General features: G+C 40.4%; 1 protein-coding gene across 1 annotated transcript in view; it reads left to right on the top strand.

Annotated features, from left to right (window-relative positions):
* The first annotated feature begins 2,267 nt into the window (after window positions 1-2,267).
* The window catches only part of LOC116832824 (cytosolic phospholipase A2 epsilon-like), a 43,844-nt gene continuing 19,585 nt past the window's right edge, over window positions 2,268-26,526 (top strand). Inside the window, exons 1-9 of the mRNA XM_032793890.1 lie at window positions 2,268-2,294; window positions 4,576-4,651; window positions 18,292-18,428; window positions 19,720-19,851; window positions 20,921-20,961; window positions 21,849-21,891; window positions 23,020-23,083; window positions 26,050-26,210; window positions 26,350-26,433. Coding sequence (XP_032649781.1) covers window positions 2,268-2,294; window positions 4,576-4,651; window positions 18,292-18,428; window positions 19,720-19,851; window positions 20,921-20,961; window positions 21,849-21,891; window positions 23,020-23,083; window positions 26,050-26,210; window positions 26,350-26,433 — 765 coding nt within the window. The remainder of the gene's footprint in view (window positions 2,295-4,575; window positions 4,652-18,291; window positions 18,429-19,719; window positions 19,852-20,920; window positions 20,962-21,848; window positions 21,892-23,019; window positions 23,084-26,049; window positions 26,211-26,349; window positions 26,434-26,526) is intronic.

The raw sequence follows: 26,526 nt of genomic DNA on the forward strand, positions 1-26,526 counted from the left end.
GGAAGTGAGCCCCTCTGCGAGGAACTCCATGCACAAACTCAGGAGAAGTGAGAACATAGTGTGGAAGACTGATCAGATTCCCCTCAAAGACTTGGTCTTTAAAATACTGTTCAAGAATATTTAAATGCAGTTGATAAAGGGACATAGTAGTGTAAATAGTGTTAAAGAATTTGAAGTTTATTTTGAATTGTTGTGTTTATATATCCATTGGTGTACAATTAAGTTTTAATCTTTTAATATAAAGAAAGGGAGGTGTGGAGTGGTTAGAGAGTTCTTAGTCCTTCACAATTACCAGAGAAGACAAAGATGTGTTGCATCAAGGAGCTTAATAAAAATAAGAACTTCTTAGTTAGGAAGTGCTCTAGTTGCTGCTTACAGCATGTCTCTGTGTTTCTGTCCTCACATTACATGCTAAACCCAGGACAGACCCCTGCAGGAGCCCCCCCAGATACACCCTTCCAATCTGACAGTGAACCATTGATAACTACTCTTTGAGATAGTCTTCCAACCTGTTTTATACTCATCTTATACTTATTTCACCTTGACCAGATTTCCTTATTTTGTTGAAGAGAAAGTCACCTGGGACTGTGTCAAAAGCCTTACTAAATTCAAGATACACCATGTCTGCAACTTCCTCCCTATCCATTAGCCCAGTAACCTTATCAAAGAAGGAAATGAGATAGCCACCATGGATTTGTCAAGAACAAATCATGGCAAACCTATTTTTGTAACCCTATTAACCTCTAGGTGCTTACAAATTAATTGTTTAATAATTTGTTCCAATATCTTTCCAGATCTGGAAGTGAGATTGACTGGCCTATAGTTCCCTGGTTCCTTTTTGTTCCCTGTTTCAGAAGTAGGTAGGTAAGTTTGCCCTCCTCCAGTCCTCTGGGACCTCACCCATAAGTTCTCAAAGATAATCCCTAGCAGTTCTGAGATCGCTTTAGCTAGTTCCTTTTGTACCCTTGAGTAAATTTCATCAGATCCTGCTGACTTGCCTACATCTGACTTTATCTAAATATTCTTTAACCTGTTCTTTCTCTATTTTGGCTTGTATTCTTTCCCCCTTGTTGCTGTTAATAATCATCTTAAGTATCTGGTCACAGTTTACTTTTTTAGTGAAGACTGAAGCAAAATAGGCATAAAATACCTCAGCCTTCTTAACATAATCAGTTGTTAGCTCTCCTTTCCTCCTAAGTAGAGGACCTACATTTTTCTTTGAATAGAACGTCTCCTTATTTCCTTTCATGTCCCTTGCCAGGTGTAACACTTTCTGTGCCTTAGCCTTTCTGATCTTTTCCCTACATGCTTGTTATATTCTTTTGTACTCTTCCTGAGCATTTTGTCCATGTTTCTACTTTATGTGGGATAGTTTGCTGTTATATCTTTAACATTGTCTCCTTGAGAAGCTGCCAGCTCTTCTGAACTCCTTTATCCCATAGATTTTCTTCTCATTGGACCTTACCTACCAGTTCTCTGAGTTTGCCTGCTTTTTTTTGAAGTCCATTGCCTTTATTCTGCTGCTCTCCCTCCTTCTTTTCTTTAGGATTAAGAATTTTATCATTTTATGATTACTTTCACCCAAATTGCCTTCAGATTCTCAGTGCATTCCTCCCTATTAGTTGAATCAAGTCTAAAATGGCTGTCCCTCTGGTTACTTCCTGCATCTTCTGAAACAAGAAGTTGTTCCCAGTACATTATCAGAACTTATTGGGCATTTTGTGTTTTTCCATATTTTTCCTACAGATACCTGTGTAGTTAGAGTCCCCCATTACTACTAGGTTTTGCGTTTTGGTTATTTTTGTTTTCTCTTCCAGAAATGCCTCATTCTCCACCCCTTCCTGTTTTGGTGGTCTATAGTAGCCCCCTATCATGACATTTCACCTCCCTACCCTTTTTTAGTTTGAAAAGCACTCTGGCATCATTTATAATGAAAGGGGTTATATAAATATAAAATCTTATTCATTATTTATGTGCTATGCACCCATAATTGGAAGGATAGGGCCCCTTTTCTGTATTGTCCCTTCCCCCCAATCACTAAACCTACAAAGAAAATCTTTCCACATCTAATGAGAGAAAGGAGATGGGAATTACTTAATTTTTGGAAGTCATGGAAGGGTGGGGCTCTGAGTCAGTTTATAATGCACCTGCTCTTTCACTTCTACCTGTTTAAAGAGTATAAACCTGCTTTGAGAGTCACTGTCAGCTCTGCAACCTACGCTCAAGGACCACTTTTAGCCTCTGACTTGGATGCAGCAAAGATCACAATGGGGTTATCTACCAGTTCGTACCAGGTAAGAAAAAACAAAATAAGAGTATTTGAGATTCTGATGTGCAGGCAGCTTCTGCAGTTTGTGCTGCTTTCAGAGTTCTGCTTTAACCACAGAAGCAGCCTTGCTATTTGTTCTCTAGCTACCTCTGTGAGAAGCCTTTGTCCTACCACACCATCCTTCATAGCCATGAAGGCACTTGGATGGGTTTTGTTTGCTCTATGCCTCCAGCTTGATAAATTAATCCTGTAACTCTGTGTCAAATAGGTAGTCAGATGACATGGTGATGGGCACAGTATAAGAAATTTTTTTCATGCCTCTGGGATGATACACAGGGGGAACTCCTCTAAATTTGGGGGTCCACATGTGACCCTGCAATAATGATTTATACCAACAACTGAAACTGAAAAGATGCTTCCTTTTAAATGTTACCACTGCCCCCTCTTGCTTCCTTTCAAAATGAAGCATTCAAAGAAATCCATTGTGAAAGGTAGATAGACATCAGATGAATCAGTGCACAATGCAGTGCAAAAAACTGCTCTTATGCAAAAAGTACCAGGAGAACAAATTAGGTTAGGTTTTTGTGTGTTTTTAGTGGGGATGGAAGGTGGGATTGAATTTGCTCATCACCAAAAAGTTGAATAATTAATTAGTGATAGCAACATTCCCTGCTTCATAGGTGAAATGTCCTTTTGTTTCTGCTTTGAATTCCTTCCTCTATCCTTTCTTCGCTGTGAAGTTCCTCTTCTTTTTATGTGTGTGTGGATTGGAGCATGGAACTTTTATTAGTTTCTATCTTAATTCCTTTAAAAGGAAATTCATTTAGGAATGCCCTACCCTCCACCTCCCTGTGCTTGTGGACATGTGCCATGTTTCTCTGATCCTTACCCAAGATAAGAGTTTTCACCGAGTCAGCCTTATGTCTCACATTCCTGGCAGGATTGTTAAGTGCCCTTCAGTTTTCCAATGATTTCCCTGTGTTTCCAGGATAAATATTCTTTCTGGCTCTTTCTTTGAAGGAAAAGTTTCCCAACCAAGGATACTGAGGGAGAGAATTCTAAAGATGTCAGTTTCACTTTCTGTGTTCTACAGGGGTCTGAGTCTTTGAGACCCATTTTTGTTGATATTCTGGGCCAGATCCTCAGAAGGTGTGAGTTATGGTGATTTGAATCAGATGAGGCTCTGGTGCAGAATGTCAACAGTATTGATATTAGCATTTTTGTCCTGCTACATTTTCTCTTGTTGACTGTACAATATGCAAAATAGTCACATCATGTCAGAATGTGATGGTTTCTGTGGAGATTCTCTCCTTGCGTGTAGCCCACTGGTTAGTGTGTGTTACAGTTCCCCTTTCTGTGCCAATCCACAGAGAATGAGAATTTTTATAGCCACTAGGATTAGAGCTTTAGATTAAAATGCTTTCAGCTTTGGAGATCCCTGGAATTGCTGCATCTAGGTATGAATTGCCAGCCATTTCAGACTCTGAAGGATATGCAATATGCTTCTTAGGAGAAGCTCAACTAAAGGGGAGGCAGCAGATTTTTCAAATGTTTGAAGTTTTCATGTGGTTTTCAGTTGTAGCTTCATATAGAGTGTATTTGAAATATCACTTAAGATTTAATAAGGAAAAGACATACTGTTCATTCCTATACAGAATATGCTGTTTCTGCTTGGAATCCACCAGATTAGCTGCAAATGATTATATAAAACCCAAAACAAAAGGAATGCTGTTCAGTGAGTTAGTAATAGAGTCTGCTGAAATTTAATTTAATAAAATTATGGTGGATGTGAAATGACTTTGCACAGATCAGTGGAACTGGTATCTTTATTTTATATGTATATATTAACTGGTATTGATAAAACAAAATACATTTTATGAGACACCATATATTTCTGTGTCATTGGATCATAAGATGCTAAGTCATACCTGTCATATTGATTGGTTAATACAATCTTCTCCTCTGCTCTTTTTATTGACTATTAATGAGTGGAATAAGTTATAATAAATAACCTCACACCTCTAAAGTGGAATCTCCCCTAGCTCACCCAGAATGAAAAAAGGGAAGAATCTGGGCAAATTGGAGGCTTGACCAGTGGTTCCATGCCCAGCACAGATCTACATAGTCATAAACCTGCACAGAGAAAGAAGCTGAACATGTCACAGGGAAGAATTTCGTCCAGAAACTCTTTGGCGATCGGTATCAAAATATTTAAGAGGACACAATAGCAGACTCAGTTTACTCTGAAGTTTATTTCTCTCTCTCTGCATATGTTCATTCTATGTCTTTTGTTTTTCATTGTTCAGCAGATGGAGCCCTCTCCTTGCAACTTACTCAGTGTAAAAGTTATCAGAATGAAAAATCTGCGGAAGGCCGACCTGTGTGAGTATCTCTCCAGTTCCCAGAGCTTTCTCAGAGATGTGAAAATACTGGCTGTATAACTAAGCAACATAAACACCATACAGGTTACAAAAAAGAAAAGAGGAATCCCTATGCTGTACCTAGATCCCAGGTGTACACTTAGAGGACTTTGTATATTATGCGACAAAGAGTCCTGTGGCACCCTATAGACTAATAGTTGTATTGGAGCATAAGCTTTTGTGAGCGGGTACTCACTTTGTCAGATGCATGCTTGCGTACTATAAGAGCCTTTGTCTGTGAAATTCTAAAATCCAATTACCACATTGTGTACAAGAAGCTTTGGCAGACTGTCTTGTCCCACCGAACCCATATAGCACTGTCAGATTCAAAAGTTCCTTAGAACACACCAGAGAACAAAAGTCCAGAGTCTGACCCTAGGATCCACGCACTGACAGGAACTTCTGTGTGTGGCTGTCTCCAGGCAGATGGTTGAAGGGTCAAGCACCCTCACAGTACTGTCCCACCCCATCCCCCATTCCTCTGAAAAGCACAGAGTGGTGTCTGCAGGTCTAGGGATTCATGAGTCGAGAGGGTGGATGTTCATCATCTCCCGTGTACTGAGAAATTGTACTGGCTTTGTGGCTTCCAAGGACACACAATGTCAGGAAGCCAAAGTAGAGCTTCACAGAGCCCAAAGCCAATGCAGAGGCACAAGGCCTTCATGTGGATAGATATGTGTCCACAGTAGATCCCAGGGAATTGGTGGGGTGTATGGGTTAGACCTCCAGTATCTTCCTCAGAGGGGCAAACCCCAGCCTTTGACAAAATAATGCAGAGGAAAATAATAAGGGGAACCTTGCAGACCTTTCTGGTCCCTACATAGTTGTTTCTGCCCAGGGCTGCCCAGAGGATTCAGGGGGCCTGGAGTCTTCAGCGGTGGGGGGTCCCGCTGCCAAATTGCAGCCAAAGACCTAGAGCGGAAGAAGCTCTGGGGCCCCAGGGGTGAGTGAAGGACCTCGCTCCAGGCCCCCCAAAAAACTCTTATGGGGGCCCCTGCAGGGCACAGGGCCTGGGGCAAATTGCCCCACTTCCCCCCCCGGGTGGCCCTGTTTCTGCCCAGATCATTATCTCTCTCTGAGATAACCTTAGTTTAAAGAGAATAGATGATACTATGCCAGAGGAGAAGGAAAAGGAATCTAATTCACATCTATTCTCTTATGGGATTTTTTTACTGCAAATGTGTAGCAATAATTGTACTTCTGGCTTTAATAAAAACAGCATTTTGTGCTTTACTTTGCTATTACGGAAGCTGATACATTTCTCAAAATAGGTTAAGATAGGTTACATGACTAAATGCCAAGTTTTAATTTCACATTTCTTCCAGTATCATGTGTTGTGTGTTTTCTCAAAGAGTCCAGCACTTGGTGTAAATTTGTTTATACATTTCTTGTTTATGTACTGAGGGGACAGTTTCTGTTGTCCATAATAACAATCTCCAGGACTTTTTGGTCACCCTCGGCGAGAAGGCATCAGTCTCTTTAGGAGACACACTACCTCCCGCAACTCCCATAGGGCAGTGTGGCACTGCCTTTCCCCCAGTGCAGTCTGTGCCTTCAAGGCATAATTGAGCCCTCACTTGGCTAATTGTTTTTATTCCCATTTACTCTCCTAGAAGTCCCAGAAGGTTATCGATATACAGATTAGTACTTTAATGATACTTTTTAACAATACATGAAATTCATAGTACCATAGAAAGTGCTGTGAACAATGATGATCTCTCTTCTTCAGAAAACAGTAGGCGGTCATTTGTCTTGTATCGGTGAATCTATTTTAAATAGAGAGGCTGAAACCAAAATGCCTTTACATGAACCAGCCTGAACTACCTTGGTTCAGATAAAATAAGCAGAATTGCAACCATCCAGAAGTTCTAGTTTCCTGATACTGGTGTTTTGTTTGGGTCCCCTATGGGCTTCCCCACTGACCAATGGATGTGAAGAAGAGCCTTCTGATTCCCCTCTCACTGTGGAAGGGGAGTGAAGTAATCAGGAACATGAAATTTTACCTAAAGATCCTTCTCCTGTTGCTGAGTGTAAGGGGAGAGGACTCCTAAGTCAGTGCCCAGGCCCCTTCTCCCAATGACCCAGTGCAGGAGTCTGAATAGAAGCCTTCAGGACCTCTCCCAGAGCAGAAGAGGAGGTTCCTCCCTCATCTCAATACTGTTTGAGGAGACTGAAATGGCCTATGGGCCTGAAGAATATCTCACCCTGTCAGGCTAATTCTGGGTCCTTATCCCCACACAATTCCCCTCTAATGGGCCCTGGCCACTTGCCTGAGATTGACTTTACCATACTCTTTCACCAGCTCTTTTCCTTTCCTTTCTGTAAATGTCTTCAGGGAGGGAAGCCAATGCGCTTCATCCTTTCCTTTCATTTGATTTTCTTTTTCTTGTGGGAGTCGCCTACAATCGGATTACTGCCCTTCCTAATTCAAGAAGATTTTTGGATAAAGGACTAAGCAGTGGAAGAGCCAGGATTAGAAGTCAGGAGTTCCAGGTTCCCAGTCCTACACTTATTCTATTAGATCATGCTGCCTGTTAAAGTCATTGCTTGAATATGAAAGACATACTCACACTGTAACAGAATGCAATCTGGAGTCTGGAACCAAAACACTATTGGACAAAAGGTGTATTTACCATGCTGCAGCCTTTCTACCTTACTCTGTGAAACATAAACAAGTTATTGCCTGCAAATAAATGCTGAAAGCATTTTATCAACAACACTTCTAAGCTATTATTCACACAAAGTGGCAAGATAAAATCATGAATAATGAGAAGTTGCACAAACAATATTGAAACAATGCTTGTGAAAGGAGACCTTTGGTGGACTGGGTACATCCTTCATATGGTGAACACCAGGCTCCCAGAGGAAAAAATTCCAAGGTGCAAAAGATCAAGAAGGAAAAGAAATGAAGTGTTGAAAACAAAGAGCATCACCTCTTCTGAGGCAGATATTAATATGCAGGAAGCTACTGCTGTAAACAAATTGGTTTGACATCCTTTGGTATCTGATTCAGGGTGTTTTGAGATTAATTGAGAGCATTTTATAAGCCAGAGTTGCAGATAATCTGTGCTTACTGATGAGTGAGCAAAAGTGACTAATTCACAGTGTGGAAATGTGGACAGTAAAAATGGTGGCACTTGTGATTCTGACTTCCATGCCCACATTCGCAGAACTCCTCACTCAATGTCCCTAGTATTCAATACTACAAACACTGCCCTGACAACAATCCTCTGTGAAGTATTTCTGTATTGATCCCCAATCTTGCAACTAAAAGAATGAGGATGGACCCTGTGCAGAGCCTTGTTGAAGTTCTCAGGGCTCCTACTAAATCCATGGGTTTACCTGCATAGATCTAGCTGCAGGATCAGGGCCTAAATGACTGCTGTTTAATTTCAGTAATATTTGTTCTCTGTAATTCACTGAATCTAATTTGTATGTACCAACGGGATCTCTTATGACAAAAATACAACTGCCCCCATGAAATACATAAAAATTGGTAGAATATTATAATTGAACAGGTGTTAACTAAACTGTCTTTTACAAAAATGTTTAACCCCTTTGGGCCAAATTCCAAGGTGACAAAGGATGATGTAAATTATATGTTGGCAGCTGGGTGTAACTTACACTGTGAAGAAACAAATGGGAGGGTGTAGCAGGATAAGTAACTTGATCGGAAGGTGTAAAATAACACTAGCCTCACCAGTTTTCATTGAATCATAGAAAGATGGAAGACTTCATTAGATCACCAAGTCATCTGCCTACAGGACCTTTCCCTAGTGTTTTGTCTAGTCTAGTTTTGACATTCTGGAAGGATGAGCCTCCACCACCGTCCATGGGAGATTTCTCCATAGTATCACTTTCCTAATATTGAGATTACATTTTCTTCTCTTAGTTTCATCTCATTAGTCCAAGTCAAACCCTGGTGTATGACTATAAGTAATTCTCTCTCCCATGGATACTTGTAGTTAGAACATCTACCTTACTTATTGCTGAACCAACCTGTATATACACAGCTTTTTAAATCATTCTTCATAAATCAGTCCTTGCCCCCTTTCTCCATTTTTGTTTCTTTCTTGGAACACCCTTTAGTATGTTGGTATCTTTTGGGAAATGTGGTGCCCAGAAGTGAACAGACTATTCCAGAGCCAGATGGTGAGGGACTGCTACTTGTTCTGTTCAGTCTATTATCACCCACAGGTGGCTTTATTCATCAGAGCTTTCCAGCCTATTTTCTCTCACTGAATATCTGTATTTAAGGTTATTGTTCCGGAGGTATTTTACTCTGCATTTTTCCATGATGAACCTCATTTTGATGATTTCAGCTCAGGTTTCTAACCCCTTTGTATCATTTATCTGTCTCAGCTGGTGTTTAGAACGCCTCCCAATATAATATCATCTGATTATTCCTTCTCCCAGATTATTAATGCAGATGTTAGATAAGCCTTTCCTACCGCCACTCCCTCAATATCTCACTAGCAGCTCCCACCAAGTAGATACATTGCAGTTATCATCACTATTTGTTTATGGTTGTTTTAGTGAGTGTTCATTCCGCATGGAAGAGTTTTCATCCAAGACAATCTGAAGTCTTTATTTAGAATTTTTATTTTGCATCTTCATACCCTCTCTTGCTACTCCTCCTCACCCTCCACTGTTCCATAAGTATGTAAGATACACCTACTTATACCAATTTGCATCTATTTACCAATATATAACTGACAACACCATTGGCCATCTGTGAATTTGGCCCATTGTCTGTGCCATAGATACTCTCTGCTCCCACATTACAGCCATACAACTCGTTTTAGGCCATGTCTGGGGCTTGTTTGTTTATAACTAGATATGAATGCAGATTATTTTAATCCTTATCAGACTCACTGACCTTCCAGACCTCACTATAAACATTGCCCAGGAAATATCACAAAAACACCACTGCTGTTATTGCCAGTGGTGTTAGTGTTCAGGAAAATCAGAGATTCAATTACTGGCAGTATAATAAATAATACAGAGATATACTGGCATATTAGTACCAATCTTTTAAAAGGGGAACAAAAAAGAACCATCGAATTATGGACTAGTCAGCCCAACTTTGACACTGAAAAGATACTGGAAGAAATTACTGAACAATCAATTTGTAAGCACCTAGAGGGCAACAGGTTTATAAGGAATAGCCAGCATAGATTTGTCAAGAACAAATCATACCAAACCAATCTAATTTTCTTCTTTGACAAAGTTACTGACCTAGTGGATGGGAGGTGCGGGACAGCAGATAGACATGATATATCTTGATTTTAGTAAGGCTTTGACAGAGTCTGAGATGACATTCTCATAAGCAAACTAGGGATATATAGTTAGAGAAATTACTATAAGGTGGGTGCACAACTGCTTGAAAGACCATACTCAAAGAATAGTTATCCGTGGTTTGCTGTCAGATTGGCAGGGCCTATCTATTGGGAGCTTGTAGAGGTCTGCCCTCGGACTAGCATTATTCAATATTTTTATTAATGACTTGTATAATGGAATGGAGAGTGTGCTTATAAAATCTGTAGATGACACCAACCTGGGTGGGATTGCTACACTTTGGAAAACAGAAAGTTAGGAAGAAAAAATGAGGGGCACTGCTACAGAATGGGGAACAATTGACAAGGCCATAATACTGCTGGAAAGAATCTGGGATTTATAGTGCATCATAAATTGAATATGAGACAACAATATGGTGCAGTTACCAAAAAAAAAGCAGCTAATATTATCCTGGAGTGTATTAAATGAAGCGTCTTATGTAAGACATGGAAAGTACTCTAACTGGCAGTGATGATACCTTGACTGGAGTACTGTGTCCAGTTCTGGGCACCATACCTTAAGAAAGATGTGGACAAATTGGAGAAAGTCCAGAGGAGAATAGTAAAAATGATAAAAAGTTTAGCAAACCTGACCTATGAGGAAAGGTTAAAAAAACTGGCTATGTTTAGTTCTGAAAAAAGAAGACCTGATGACAGTCTTCAAATATGTTAAGGGCTGTTATAACGATGACAGTGATCAGTTGTTCTCCATGTCCTCTGAAGGTAGGGCAAAAAATAATGTGCTTAATCTGCAGCAAGGAAGAGTTAGATTAGATATTAGGAAAAACTTTCTAAGGGTTTCTGGAATGGACTTCCAAGGGAGGTTGTGGAATGCCCATCATGGGAGATTTTGAAGAACAGGCTAGACAAACACTCATAGGTGCTAGCTTTTCCCAGTGCTGGTCAGTCCTTGCCTCTGGCCCTGTCCTGACTTTACCTCTGCCCCGCCTCCATTCCAACCCCTTCCCCAAAGTCCCTGCCTCAACTCCTCCCCCTTCCAAATCCCTGCCTTGTCCCTGCCTCTTCCTGAAGCATGCTCTGTTCCACCTCCTCCCCACTCCCTTCCAGTGCTTGCTGCTGTGAAATAGCTGTTTCACAGCAGCAAGTGCTGGGAGGAGAAGTGGGGACGTGGGGCACTCAGGGGAGGAAGTGGAGTGGAGGTGAGCTGGGACATGGGGGATGGGGAGCTGCCAGTGGGTGCAGAGCACCCACCAATTTTTCCCCGTGGGTGCTCCAGCCCCGGAGCACCCACGGAGTCAGCGTCTGTGCAAACTCCTGTGAGGGATAGTTTTGATTTACTTGGTTCTGACTCAGCATTGAGGGCTGGACTAGAGGAATTCTCCAAGTCCCTTCCAGCCCAATATTTCTACGATTAAATACTAATGGCATGCACTGGCACACATTATTGCTCCTCAAACAGTTCCCCACCATATTAGCCATAGGATTAACATTTAGCTCTTATGCACAGCACACAACTTTGTGTAGTATAAAGATGCAGCTATATGTCATGCTGTTTGAATCATCCTTGGGCAGTGAACTTTGAACACTCTGGGTTTGTGCAACCACAAGTAGTAAGCACATCACTTATACAGCAAATCACTGACATTTTAATATTTCTTTATCAGCTCATTGGTCACATGGGATTAGGAGCAGGAAGAGGGCGAGACTGTGGTTATCTGGACACAACAAAATTGATCTGCTTTTAAAGCAAGTGGTCATACAATGGCACCATTCCCTTTGTGTCTGATGGGTTGACTTTGGAGTGTATAGGCACATTCACTATTTGCTTATTTATAACGTCCATGCAAATTAGCATTATGGAAGATTAAATGGAAATATATATGCACATTTGATCCATGCCATACTGTGGGAATGTCCTGCTGTCCACCGTTACGTACTGGTTCATACAGTATGCAGTACGTTATTGCCTAAGGTCATCACTAATAATAAAAACAATGAGGAGTCCCTGTGGCACCTTAGAGGACTCCTCATTGTTTTCGCTGATACAGACTAACACGGCTACCACTCTGAAATAATAATAATGTGTTGCCATGATTCTAACCATCACATGCCTGTATCAGCAGGTGAATCACCTCCAATTTAAAATTACAGAGTGACTGGAAATCTTTGAAGTAATATGGCCTCCGATGTTTGATTTTTTTTTACTCCAGTTTACATGCTGGTCATATACACTGTTGTAGTGTTATAAAAACAGATGATTTCAAAGTGGTATACATTGTTTCCTGTGGTGCATGCCATGCTTGAGGTGTTACGACATTGCACAGATATCTACCCGCAGGGATATACGGAAGCTTGGAAGCCTGTTTTCTATTCATGACTGAGCCTCGGGTTCCCAATCTGTAAAAAGGGGATTTGTTGTCCTACCATGTCAAGTGCTTTGAGATCCTCAAATGAAAGATATAAAAGTGCCAAGTACTATAATTTATCATGATTTGTTTGATGAGGTATGTTTCTGTGTGATACGTATTATGGGGACATCAGACTTAGTTCCTTGCTCTGGTATTGGTATTATTGTTTTGAGCAATATGAGTCAGTGTGGCCGTGGTATTTTCAAACTTGGATCATGTTGCTGTAATGATCTCTGATGGTACTGTGCAATTAAGACCCAACGCTGCTTCTATACCAAAAGATAATTAGTAACTTGTTTGATAGCCTAATAAAGTGGCCTGGATCCTATAAATGCATGCTACTCTACCTTTTCCAGTATATTGCTCAACACTGATCCTAGGCCTGACACATCATATACTATGATTAGAGCTGAGTGAATTAGTGAGTACTGAGTGATTTTTCATTTTGGTGAGTACATGCATCTAGCATGGTAGAATACAAAAGAAAGCTATGCAGAAAATGTAATAACAGCAATTCTTGGCATTTCTATAGTGCCTTCCACCTGAAGATCTCAAAGTACCTCACAAACATGAATGAATTAAGCCTTACGACACCCCTGGGAAATAGGAAAGTATTATGAGATATATTTTACAGACGGGAAAAGAAATACAAAGAGGTTTAGTGACTTGTCTAAAGTCACCCAGAGGGACTGTGGTAGAGCTAAGAATAGAACCTAGATCTCCTGACCCTCATCTGAATTATATGTAATTACTATTATTTATCATGAATACAAAGCTGTAAAGACCACACAGATAACAGGACTCTGCCCCTAAATATTTTTGGTGGGCCTGTGAAACAATATATTGCTTTCCACAAACTCCAAGTGTGATCACACCACTGCACACAAGGCTGGTCTGAGAATTTTGGAGACAGTCAATGAAGTGATCCGTTGGGTCACTCAGAAATGAAATGTCTCATTTTATATTAAAAAGGGGGCAAAGATAGCTTCCCCCTGTCCTTTCTAGGTCTCCTGCTGCAGGGTGTAAGGAGCTTAGCTACTTGTGATGGAACCTCTGTGCTGTTTCTAATATTTAAAAAAGTTTTTCTTGGGATGGTTCCCCAAATAAGCTCAGGTATGGGACCTACTAGGATCATTGGGGGAGGTGGTGGTTATGTGTGAGATTTTACAAGCACTGACATATTCATCATCACAACCTCCTCCAACCCCTACAGGGAAGAGAGATAAACATTATTCTTCCCATTTTACAGATGGGGAACTGAGGCAGAGAGGTTATGTGACTCAACTAAGAGTCACAGAGGGAATCAGATCAGGATTTAGATTGCAGGAGTCTTCCACAGAAATGCTAAATCGTAGCAATGGGTTTATACTTTCCTGTCTGTCTGTATGAGGGAAAGGGCAGCAGACAAAAATCAAACAACCAAACAGACCTGAGAGAGCTTTGTCACTTTCAAGTTCCAAATATTGAGGAAAGGAAGAATAAAACCATTGACTCTGTGATTCCCAAAGGTCAGGGCTACCCACAGAATGTACAGTTTAAAGGCACAAGCAAAACTAAATAAGACAAGACACATCATATCCAGATTTGGGTGTGTCCATTGTACTGTAGCTTGAATGTTTGAGTGGGCGTGTATTTCAAATGCAAAAGTTTTCCAGATAGCTTCATAAACGCTATATAGTGATTTGTACTTAGGACCTGTTTCCTCCATGCCACTTGCAGCAGTCTTCTCTGGCTAGTCATCCTTTAGTAATAGACCTTCTTTTTTTAGGGTACACTTCATAAAGTTTTAGGGGTGGGGCACAATGGATGGTGTTACCCTATGATTCACATTTATCCTTTGTGTCCTATTGCCTGAAACAATGTGCATTCACACTTGGGTATAATTTTGCCACAGGATTATTCTTATCCATATATAACTTCCCTTAGACTGTGTCATGCATACAGCTGCTTTAATGTGGCCTTTTTTAGGAAAAGACCTGGGATGGTCATGATGGTGGAAAGGGCCAAAGTCATATTTGCAAAGTGCTGTGCAAATAAATCCAATCAAAAAGTAATTTTAATTCTTTTACCAGGTAGAGCGAGAGACCTCACAATTCTTGAAGGAGCTAAAGTGCTCCGGAATGATCTGGATATAGCAGCGTAGTGCTAGAAATCATCCCATACTGAAATCCTAGATCTGAATATCCCTCAGCTATAAAAGAGCTCAGTTCTGAAGCCAAATACCATAGCTAGCCTATAATTATATAACCGACTGAAGCAAAACCTCACACCAAATACCCCTGAATTTTGGGCAAATTCAAATCCAGATGTGAAGGTTGTGGTGTCAGCCCATTTCTAATTAAAACAACCAGACCGAAACCAACACAATACCATGCAAAAGAGCACCTTCATCTTACTCCGCTGCTTTGACACTTGCACATACATTTTCACTCACGTAGCAAAGAGTTTTACAAATTTCATCAGCTGCACTTTTGCGCTTATATGGAAATCACATGACAAGATAAAATTGCAAACAATGACATTCCGCAAACTGTAATAAAACTATGTTTATAAAAGTGTACTTTTGCTGACTTAGACTCATCCCTAGGACAGCAGGTTCCCAAGGCAAATATTGCACAATCAAACTGTTCAAGAATGTTAAACATTGCAATGACTTTGGTGGGTTTTTTTTGGTTGCTGTTTTTTTGACCAGCTGATGGCATGGTAATTTTTTCCCAAAAAATTTTCAAAACTTGGGCAAAATATGTTGACCAGATCTATTCTATAGTATTTTTAAAAATTTTGTAAAAAATCAAGAGCAGGCAGAGGTAAAGATTCAAAGCTGTCCTGAACAAGGGCCTTCTTCATTCTGACAGACCCTACAGGAGCAAATACATCAGTTTGACGAGTTCCCATTGCAGAAAGTTGTGAAGCCAGATGTATTAGTAGGAAAAGAGGATACTCAGCAAGCAAAAGGAGCAGGAATCAGTCACAATTACCATACCAAGCACTAACGCATTTCTTTGCCAACCTGTGGAAAGCTCTATCAATCTAGAATTGGATTCTCTGTCTTGCTAAACCAGTCATCTAGTACTCTTGAAACAAAAGCTGATAAGCTGTCTATGCTGTTGTCACAGCTCCATAGAATCAGTGCTATGCCCAAGCTTTTAAACAGTCTCTTGGAGCAACCTCTTCAGTGTAGCAGATCCCCAAGGGGTCTCAAACTTCCTTTAGGGTAGGGCACACCCTGTCTCCTAGACTGAGTGGATTTCAGCACTCCTGTGTCACACTCAGCAAGTCCAACTGAGATAGGTTCCTAGTGGTGAGTTGGACAGTCTTCAGGGATTAACGAACCCTAGGTATTTGCAGCAACACCCAAGCAGTGTTTTCAAAACAGAGTAGGATTTATTAGTCAACTGGACCACAGCATTGAAAGTCCTTATGGTAGCCTTATAGAGAAATAAATCTTAAAGCATAGTCCATTATGGTCAAGCCACAGTTCATCAGACAAGCTGTAGAGAGTTCCATTTTCAGGCTCTGTCTCTCTCTGATTTCATTAGTTCCAGGGGAGAGCTGCATGGTTCTTCCAGAGCCCACACTTATTGCGCTATCTCACACCTCTCAGTCCTTTGTTCTCGAGCTGGGGTCTCTGTTCAGCTTCCCTGCTGAGAGTGTCAATTCATGCGTCATTTGGTGTTTGCATGGTCTTTCTGGACACCCTGTTGATCTGGATCAGTTTCAAGCAGTTCCTTAATGACTCTGTTCATTTCACCCAGACACGGAGACACTTGGGGCTGGTCTACACTAAAAACATTGCGTCAGTGTAGCACTGAAGTAAAGATGCTCCTATGCAGATGGGATAGAGCTCACCTGCCGGCATAGTTAATCCACCTCCACAAGAGATGGTAGCTTTGTTAGGGGGAGAAGCTCTCCTGCTAACCTCTACATGGGAGGTTAAGATGCTATGTTAAGATGTTATGATGCAGCTGAGTGATGTAGTTATACTAACATAGGTCTGTAGTATAGCTCTGCCCTTAGTCTGCCCTGAGAGTAAACTTAATCCTTTTTCCCTCGGTGGGTAGCAATGCAAAGTCTGACCGTCCCTGGTACCATCCTGGGTGCACCTCAACTCAGGCAAACCCTACACAGGCTTCAGCTGTCACAGCTCTTTGGGCTGTAGAACCTTGGTAGGTTCCAGTAACACCCTCCAACTACCTCGAAATGCTTTGCTCCTGCCAACAGCCCCAGAAATCCTGCCTCTGTGATGCACTTCTCCCAACTGCCCTGGATTCTCCCCTGTTGGCCACCCATCACTTTCCTAAGCAGGGAGAAATGAGCAGCTGTAGAGTTACCATCAGTAGACTCACCAAACTTCCCTCTGCTGACCTACCAATGCTCAGCTGATTCTCAACAAACGTATAAATCAGTTCTTCCCAGCCTATAGGCTGTGACCCTCAAGTGGGCCATAAGGGCTCACCCAGTGGGTCACATAGTACCAACTCAGAGCTTCACTGCACTATTCAGGCAGACAGGGGCAGAGAAAAAGGAGACACTGCCTCAACACACAACACTAACCATTCCTCCAAATGCTGCCCCCACCACCCAAAAAAGAAACAGGTTCCTTCACTAAGCATCCAAAACAATTTTGATGCCTTTGACAGGCATGAAACAGTCATTGCTTAGGTAATACAATACTACCTGTGATAAATAAAGTGTGGGAGGAGTAGCTCCCTTTGGTGGACACCCAGCCAGCCAGTTAGCTGTAAAATCCCTCTTGGTAGCTGTTCTCTGCTTGATTTACCTGTAAAGGGTTAAAAGTCCCCCATTTAAAGAAAAGGAAGTGGGCACTTGACCAAAAGAGCCAATGGGAAGGTAGAACTTTTTAAAATTTGGAAAGAAACTTTCCCTTTGTCTGTTGTTCTCTGGAGATGGGGACACGGAACAGAAATGCTATAAGCATGAATGCTGTGTAAGCCTTGAACCAGGTATAAAAATGCATCTTCCATACCAAGAAAAAATCATTGTACAGGGCATTTTTAAATAGACAGAAATAGGTTTATTTCTTTATTTTGGCTTGTGGATCTCCTTTGTGCTAACCCCAGATGCTTTTGTTTTGCTTGTAACCTGTAAGATGAACCTCAAGAGAGCTATCTTGATGCTTAATTTTTGTATTTTTTTTTTTAAGATCTAGCAATAGCCTAAGTTCCAAATGTATTTTCTTTCTTTTTGTTTTTAATACATTTTACCATTTTTAAGAACAGGATTGAGTTTTTGGTGTCCTAAGAGGTTTGTGCATATGCTATTTGATTCGTTGGTGGCAACAGCTAATTTCCTTTGTTTTCTTTCTCAGCGCTTCCCCGGAGGGTGTGTATGAAAGGGCTTGAGGGTACCCGACAGGGAGGAATTCCCAAATGCTCCTTCCTGGGTCCAAGGTTTTTTTTTTTTTTTTTTGCATTTGGGGGGTGGCAGCCAAGGTCAGAGAGAAGCTGTAACCTTCGGAGTTTAATACACGTCTGGAGTGGCCAGGATTAATTTTTAGAATCCTTGCAGGCCTCCATCTTCTGCACTCAGAGTGACAGAGTGGGGATTCAGCCTTGACAACCCCAAATAATGCAAAGCATAAAAACTGATTCGCTGTCTCCTTGGTAGAGAGTACAATATAGCTATGCATTTTAAACAGGTTTTAGTTTATTCATTATTTTTCCAATAATAAAAAATGCTAATAGTTTTGATAAAAGAGAAAATTGATTGGGGCAATGGGCAGACATGATGGACAGACATGATGGAAGATCAGCTACCGTTGTGTACTGAATCCCCTATATCTTCATGTGTATATATAGAGTAAATTTGGTAAATAAGTTAATACTAGATATAGTAGATTACTTCATTGCCATTTAATCTGTATCTTTCTTACACAGTAACCCAGTCTGATTGTTATGTGAGCCTATGGCTACCGACTGCTTCAGTCAAAAAGGCCCGGACCAAAACTGTCAAGAACTCCAAAAACCCAGTCTGGAATGAAACCTTCCACTTCAGGATTCAAAGTCAGGTCAAGGTAAGACACTGTGAACAACTTGCTGTCAGGGGCTGATAGATCTCTAGTCCTACCAACCAGACTGAGTCAGGTTGTTCAAGTTTTCTGCTCCCTGCACTTTACAAACTCCTTTCTTCCTAGATGATAAAAATACCACAGGAAAAACTCCTCAAATGACACTTGCACTCTTACAATTTCTGAAATAGTAAAATTAGATTTTTCACAGCAATGAAAGTTCTGCTTTGTATCCCGGCTGTGTGCCACAGCCTCAAAGTAGGAAACCCCTCAGTCCAACCTGGATGCTGAGCTGCAAGGCCTAGGCTGATGAACTGTGCACACTACAACTCATTTAGTACATGAACACCAAACAGAGTAATGTGGAAGGGCTGGTTATACTGGACACAATTGAGCAGCAACTAGTATTGCACAAGATGTCACATTTCTACTCAGATGCTTTGCTGCCACTAGAGAGGTTTTTTTACCTTTGTGTTCAAGACATGAGGACATGTATCTCCATCTACCTACCATTGCTCGCTGATGACAAATTGAATTATACTTCTAAACTGGTTAGCAAGCCTCACATTGTTTGCAGAAGGGGAGAACATTTAGGGTAACTATTTTCCCTTCTGCACAGCCCCATCACATATTTTTTTTGTGTGGTTTTGTTCTCCTCTTCATCTCATAGTAGGAAGGAGCATAGGGCGTATATAATTATGCAGTAATTATACTAGTTCCTTTTATATTATATGCTATTACATTTATTGGGTACAAAAATAATCACCAGCTGACCTGCAGTGTGGATTACTGGAAATAAATAAATATGGATTGATCCTGTAATCACCAGGAGCTTAACAGTAATTTCCCTGCCCCACTATAGTACTTGGGATGGACATATCTGGCAATGACCATATAATGGTTACCATATGTATAGTATGTAACATTACATCTTCCATTTCTTTCTCACAAAGGGGATAAGAATAGAGTTTTTTGGATAGCAGGGATTACTGTACATAAATCTCTGAGCCAACTCAGTAGAGGTTGCATGTCTTAATTCATGAATAGGCAGCTTACTATTATTATTTGCCCACACTTCTAGCCTTTGACAGTAAAACTGAGTGGGCAGCAAAGCAATATTTTATTTAGACTTTAAATATACTTATTCACAGTTGGGTCACTGCCAGACATCCCCTTTCCTGTTTCCTCTGTCTCATTTAATCACTCACCTTTTAATTCTGCAGCTCATTTCCCCACTTGTGAGGGCTGGAACTTCTGCTTCCTACACTTTTATGCATTATTTTACTTTTGTTTCCAGAACATCCTGGAGCTGAAAGTCTGTGATGAAGATGATCACACTCCAGATGACCATCTCCTCACTATTTTCTTTGATGTATCTAAAATCCAGCTTGGAGAAACAGTTCGGCTGAACTTTCAGGTGAATCCACAGGTGAGGATTGAAATCAAAGGCAGAACTTGATGAGAAGGATACACTTGTGTCAGTTTTCCTCATAAATGTTTGTAATACAGGACTTGTTTTTTCCTTGCTGTGTACTTACGGTATTAGCCATCTCCCCATATCAACTTCTTAGCTTGCTTTATTGTAAGACACCTCAGCATTGTTTCTGTATTTAAAATAAAAATGTGGGCAAGCACCTTCACAGGGTTCTTCAAAGGACATTGGTGGGAATTTGACATTGTTGACCAAGTCTCTCTTATTGCTGATCTTCATAGCAAGGCTGAACCAGCCAAAGACTATGGTATCGTCCCCTAATGGTATTAGAGATTCTTGTGCAGTTGGAGCTAGTGGTTCTGATCTGTGGATGCGGTGTTATTTTGCACTGACACAGAAACAACTCATGCTGCAGTTATGTACTGTGAGCCCAATGTTCAAACATGAATGTCTAAATAGGGCTTAAATCCATGTCTTTGTGTTAAATACAAACTGATTCTATGCTGGGGTGCTCAGATCAACACTGAAAAATATTAATGTCAATTTTATGATTTAAGTCTCCAAATTCAGATTTGAGTACATATACTGGAAAATTGGGCCCGTATTTCATGTTTTCTTAAGTGACAAATTATTGTCAGTAGAATGTAAGGTCAGTTGAAAGGAAAGTTTAATGTCTGGTGACTTATATGATATATTGTGACCAAGCAGGTTAGGTACTGTTGCTGCTAAGATCAGGAATGTTTTTAAGGACTGGTGAAGCTGTCTATTGCTCATTCAGAAATATTTCTCTCTCTTCATCATTCCCCAAAGAGGCAAAAGAGAGTGACAGATATGACTTATCTCAAAAACCTCTCCTTGTAATGGGAAAATCAGCTACTGGGAAGCAGAATAATATAATGGATATAATATAAATTGGATTGAAACCGAAGAAAATGAAGCAAATTTGCATCAAGAAGAGGGGAAAGTTACTTTGCAGAAGCTCTATGCATATCAAGGGGTCAGCTTTACACAGTTTCTTTATGGAGAAGAGTAATGATGTAGTGACTTAATTTATTTTCATTTTTAGGGAAAAGAGGAGCTAGAGGTTGAGTTCACAATGGAGAGCAGGTGAGTAAAATCCACGCATTGTCAAATAACGTAATTGTTAGAGGTGTCAGAGATTAATTAACAACAAGGAACATGATTTGTACACCTGCTGTCACCTAAAGCCACGTGGCCAAACCTGTGTGGATGTAGTTGATAGTGTATGTTCAGCCTCACTGGACACTAGCTGGATGTTTCTGTCTGGCATTGAGTAGTGGAATGGTTGCCAATGTTGTTTTTAATGAGGTCACACTTACAGGTGAATTTTAAAGCTAAAATGAAAATCGAGTGAAGTGCAGGAATGTCTGGTGATTTCCCCCACCAGTTGGTCTGTATGTGGCATTGAATACAGATTTAAGTACTAAAAAAGATTCTAACTCATTTCTGTGAAATAATAAGATAGGCATGTATATCTCGGTTTTAAATTTATTTTGTTATTAATGTTCAAAGTGAATGGGGAAAAATTGTCTCCTTATGCTTATTATGACATGTGGGACTGTTACATTAGTCTTTCAGCTCTGGAACTCCAGGGTCAAGTTTGGATATTTTTGGCCAATGGAATAAATTCAGTGGTTTCTATCTGTCAGCAAACTCAGCTTGATGTACATTTGAAAACTACCCTGTTTTGGCACAATGAGCAGTCTCTGCTCAGCAGAGCTCTAGTACTGGAAAAGTAGGAACTTTAAAAAGCCAGATTTATTTAGAGTTTCCCCAGAATGTGAGAAAAACTGGAACATACATTGAGAATTACTTCTGTTGCTAGCCTGTACTGTTGGACCCAACACTTCCAACAGTGACAAAAACAATTAAAATAAGCATAATACAAATAAAGAACAAAAATGGCAATTCGTGTCCTTAAATTATTATTTAAATACTAGTTATGAACTGAGTATGTTTCTTTTTATTTTTAGTCCAGATCTTCCTGAAAACATCGCTACAAATGGTGTATTAGTGGTAATTTTTATTTTCTATTATCTTTCCTCTACTGCAGGGGTAGGCAACCTATGGCACACGTGCCAAAGGTGGCATGCGAGCTGATTTTTAGTGGCACCCACAGTACCTGGGTCCTGGCCACCGGTCTGGGGGAGGGCGGGTTCATTTTCATTTAATTTTAAATGAAGCTTTTTAAATATTTTAAAAACCTTATTTACTTGGCATACAACAATAGTTTAGTTATATATTATAGACTTACAGAAAGAGACCTTCTAAAAACATTAAAATGTATTAATGGCACACAAACCCTTAAATTAGAGTGAATAAATGAAGACTTGGCACACCACTGAAGGTTGCCAACCCCTGTTCTACTGTACAGCAATGCACATCATACCGCTTTGAACAGAGAATGAGTTGCCCGACAGTTATCCTTCCAACACAAAATCTCTTCCAAGGAATAGGCTGGCACTGGATCCCAGTCAACTCTCCCACATCTCCCATGTTAGGAAAAACTGACCTGGAAGAGCTGTGAACTGCCCCAAGCTGTGCTCCTCCACAGTCCCACAGAGTGTCACCAGATGGCAATGACTAGAAGTGGTACAGCTGTGAGCATCCTTACAGCCAGTGTTCCTGCACCATTATCTAAAGTGACTCCTGTTGGGAGAAGCTAAAATTGGAATAGCTGTAAGATTTCCCATACACCATTACCTACAATGTGGCTGATATGAGATAGCAATATATCTTTATAACTGTAAAGCGTCTTCTATGGCTTCTTCATAGAAGAATTACAGCTTTTATTTCAGTAGCTTTCTCTCATTTTTTTTTTCCTGGGGAGTCTATTGCCTCCTTGGTGAAGGCCTGAGGATACTTCTGTTTTTTCCATCTGTATACACCCATTCTAGAAGTCATATAGTAAGTCTCAGCGCACCATCCTTTCAGCTGAGGACTAGACATGAGTCTCTCCAGAGACTTTCATTGGAATCTGTTGCAGAACATCATGAAGTAATTAGTCCTCCTAGGGGCTGATCTTGCAGTCTGCACAATACTCCCGCCTCTTTTCCATCTGGATAGCAAGAGACTAGCAGCGGAACCGCACTTAGTTTTGTCTGTGTTATTTTATCTATCTTTTATTCGTTGTCTCTGTTACAGTCTCGTGAAGTTTCCTGTTTGGAAGTTCAGGTGGATGAGGGGAGGATAAAGAAGGAATCCACAGGTTAGTACTTCCTTAACTGATAGAGTTGAATGAAACTGGTTAAAATTTTATAGTAAAATTTCAACAGAAAAATATCTGCCATTTCTGGGGTGATTTGTTTATATGCATTACAGTAAGGGCATTCCATGTTTTAAAGGAAAGGAGAAAAAACTCCAAAAGTATCCTGTGGGCTTTGGGTCAGGTTCTAATTGATCAGACAACATATAGGGAGTATTACAGCATTCATAGTTGAACACCAACTGCAGTTAATTAAACAGAATAGTTTCCATCACAGCATCTTGTTGTCTGATGCTCAGAGCTTTCTAAAACATTCATATAGGGAGAGGAAATTTTCCATGCCTGATCTATTCCAAGAGTTCGAGTGAAATGCCAGGTGTTTGAGTTCAGAGAAGATGGGAGTAAGTGGGGTGAGAAACAAAACTCTTTTTTCTCAATTTAAAAATTTCTAATTGCCCTTTTTCAGACACAAATACCAGCAGTTTGAGACCTGAAATATATTCTATATTACCTGAGATACTCATTGCACATCTTGGGCTGTGCATAGCCATTTTGTTTCCTCTATATCCATAGCCTTATGGATTTGCAATGCAACTTTTAAAATATTCTGTGTTGGTCCCTGATCCAGCAAAACATGTAAGCACGTGAATCACCATATTGAAGTCAGGGACGCTTGCTCTCATGCTAGATAAGAGCCCAAGTTCCTTGACTGAGAAAATCCTTTCAGGGATTTCATGGTTGGCCTATATATAAATATGGGGATTGATGTGGTACTTTTCCTGCTGTTCATAGAGAGAGGAGAACTGGGCCCAAACCAAACCTATCTACTGTAAATACCAATTTTTAAGTTTATACAGAAAAACTTTTGAATTCTCTGAGTGCAAAAAGTGTCCAAAACATTGCATGATAGCTAAAAGTGTTTTAACACTCCCATGCTAACTAAAAAATAATCAAGTAGATGAAAGGTTGGATTCTCACTGGTTTCACTGTAAACTGAGATACGCCAGCACTGAGCTGGTTTGAAAATCCCACCCTTCCAGAAACAGGAATTTCCAGAGAAAGATAATGGAGCAAGTAATTAAGGAAATCATCTGCAAACTCTTGAAAGGTGGTAAGGTGATAGAGAATAACTAGCATGGATTTGTAAAGAACAAATCATGTCAAACTAATCTGATAGCTTTCTTTGATAGGTTAACGAGTCTTGTGGACAAGGGAGAAGCAGTGGATGTGGTATACCTAGACTTTAGTAAGGCATTTGATATGGTCTCACATGATATTCTTATCAATAAACTAGGCAAGTACAACTTAGATGGGGCTACTATAAGTAGGTGCATAACTGGCTGGATCATGGTACTCAGAGAGTAGTTATTAATGGTTTCCAATCCTGCTGGAAAGGTATAATGAGTGGGGTTCCACAGGAGTCCATTTTGGGACTGGCTTTATTCAATATCTTCATCAATGACTTAGATATTGGCATAGAAAATATGCTTACTAAGTTCGCAGATGATACCAAACTGGGAAGGATTGCAACTGCTTTGGAGGATAGGGTCAAAATTCAAAATGATCTGGACAAATTGGAGAAATGCTCTGAGGTAAACAGGATGAAGTTTAATAAAGACAAATGCAAAGTGCTCCACTTAGGAAGGAACAATCAGTTTCACACATACAAAATGGGAAAAGACTGTCTAGGAAGGAATACGGCAGAAAGGGATATAGGGGTTATAGTGGACCACAAGCTAAATATGAGTCAACAGTGTGATACTGTTCAAAAAAAGCAAACATAATTCTGGGATGCATTAACAGGTGTGTTATGAGCAAGACACAAGAAGTCATTCTTCAGCTCTACTCTGTGCTGGTCAGGCCTCAGCTGGAGCATTGTGTCCAGTTCTGGGCTCCGCATTTCAAGAAAGATGTGGAGAAATTGGAGAGGGTCCAGAGAAGAGCAACAAGAATGATTAAAGGTCTAGAGAACATGACGCATGAAGGAAGACTGAAAGAATTGAGTTTGTTTAGTTTGAAAAAGAGAAGACTGAGAGAGGACATGATAGCAGTTTTCAGGTATCTAAAAGGGTGTCATAAGGAGGTGGGAGAAAACTTGTTAATCTTAGCCTCTAAGGATAGAACAAGAAGCAATGGGCTTGAACTGCAGCAAGGGAGGTTTAGGTTGGACATTAGGAAAAAGTGGAATAAACTGCCTAGGGAAGTTGTGCATCTCTATTCGAGATATTTAAGAGTAGGTTAGATAAATGTCTATCCGGGATGGTCTAGACAGTATTTGGTCCTGCCATGAGGGCAGAGGACTGGACTCGATGACCTCTTGAGGTCCCTTCCAGTCCTAGAGGCTATGAAATCTATTAAACTGAAACCAGTGGTTTTGAATGTTTGTGTTATCTCACCAGCAGTGAAAGAACTGCTACTGCAATGCTCTAACACTCCGAGCAAGAATTATAGCACAGATCGTTAGAATATAATAAGATTGTTTTATAAAGGAACTAAAGCTGAATCCAAGATGCACAGATAAATCAGTATAATTATTTATGTAATCTAAGCCACTGACTGTCAAAATGAATATAACATACATTAGAAGAGCTTTTCTGTATTGGAGTGTAATATAACTAAATGAATGACTCTCTTATAGGGCAATCCTCCCGATTACCTGAATCCCTTTTATCTGGAACTCCTTTGTATTCTACAGTATAAATGCCTTATGGCCTGATTTTGAGAGGTGCCAAGTCCCCTCATTGACTTCACTGGGAATTGTTGGTGCTCACAGGACTGGGCCCCGAGGCAATATTTATTATGGCTATAAAAATTATGGATACATGGTTTATATGGTCTCTTGGAACATTATTGGCTTATTAAGCAGCATCCACATTATGAACTTAATGTAGAGAACTCTGGAATGTTGTTTTAAAGGAGTTGAAGATGTGATAATCACGGGTTCAATGTTTGTTTTGTCACCTGTTTAGAAAGAAAATTTGCACTTACAGTGGAAGGATCCTATGAAGGAACCCAGAATCTTTCACTGAGCTCCTGGCTTTGTCCTGCTTCTCCTGCCAGATTCCACTATATCAAGTATAATCACTCAGAACTGGGCATTGCACTACCAAAGATGAGACAGCTGTCTGTGGTACGTTATCATCATGGACCTTTATGAACACAGCTCATTCATTTATCTTTTCTGGGGACATGGAAGTGTGGGGGAGAAATGTTTCATCATTTTCTCCTTGTTGTATTACAATTAACCTCCCCTACCATTTTCTTTTTAGACTTCCTCAAGTCAAGATGAAAGTGAATCCCTGACTCTAGCTCTGAATTCACTTCCCATTCAAGATAAAGTAACAATAGGAGAGGTGAGTGTCAACCCACCAGTCTTGATAGAATAAATACCAAACCAGGATACTTTCAATTTACAGGGGAAAAAACTTTGCATTGTTGCTAAACTC

Source organism: Chelonoidis abingdonii, chromosome 4 (genome assembly GCF_003597395.2).
Source record: "Chelonoidis abingdonii isolate Lonesome George chromosome 4, CheloAbing_2.0, whole genome shotgun sequence".
NCBI classification, from domain to species: Eukaryota; Metazoa; Chordata; order Testudines; family Testudinidae; genus Chelonoidis; species Chelonoidis abingdonii.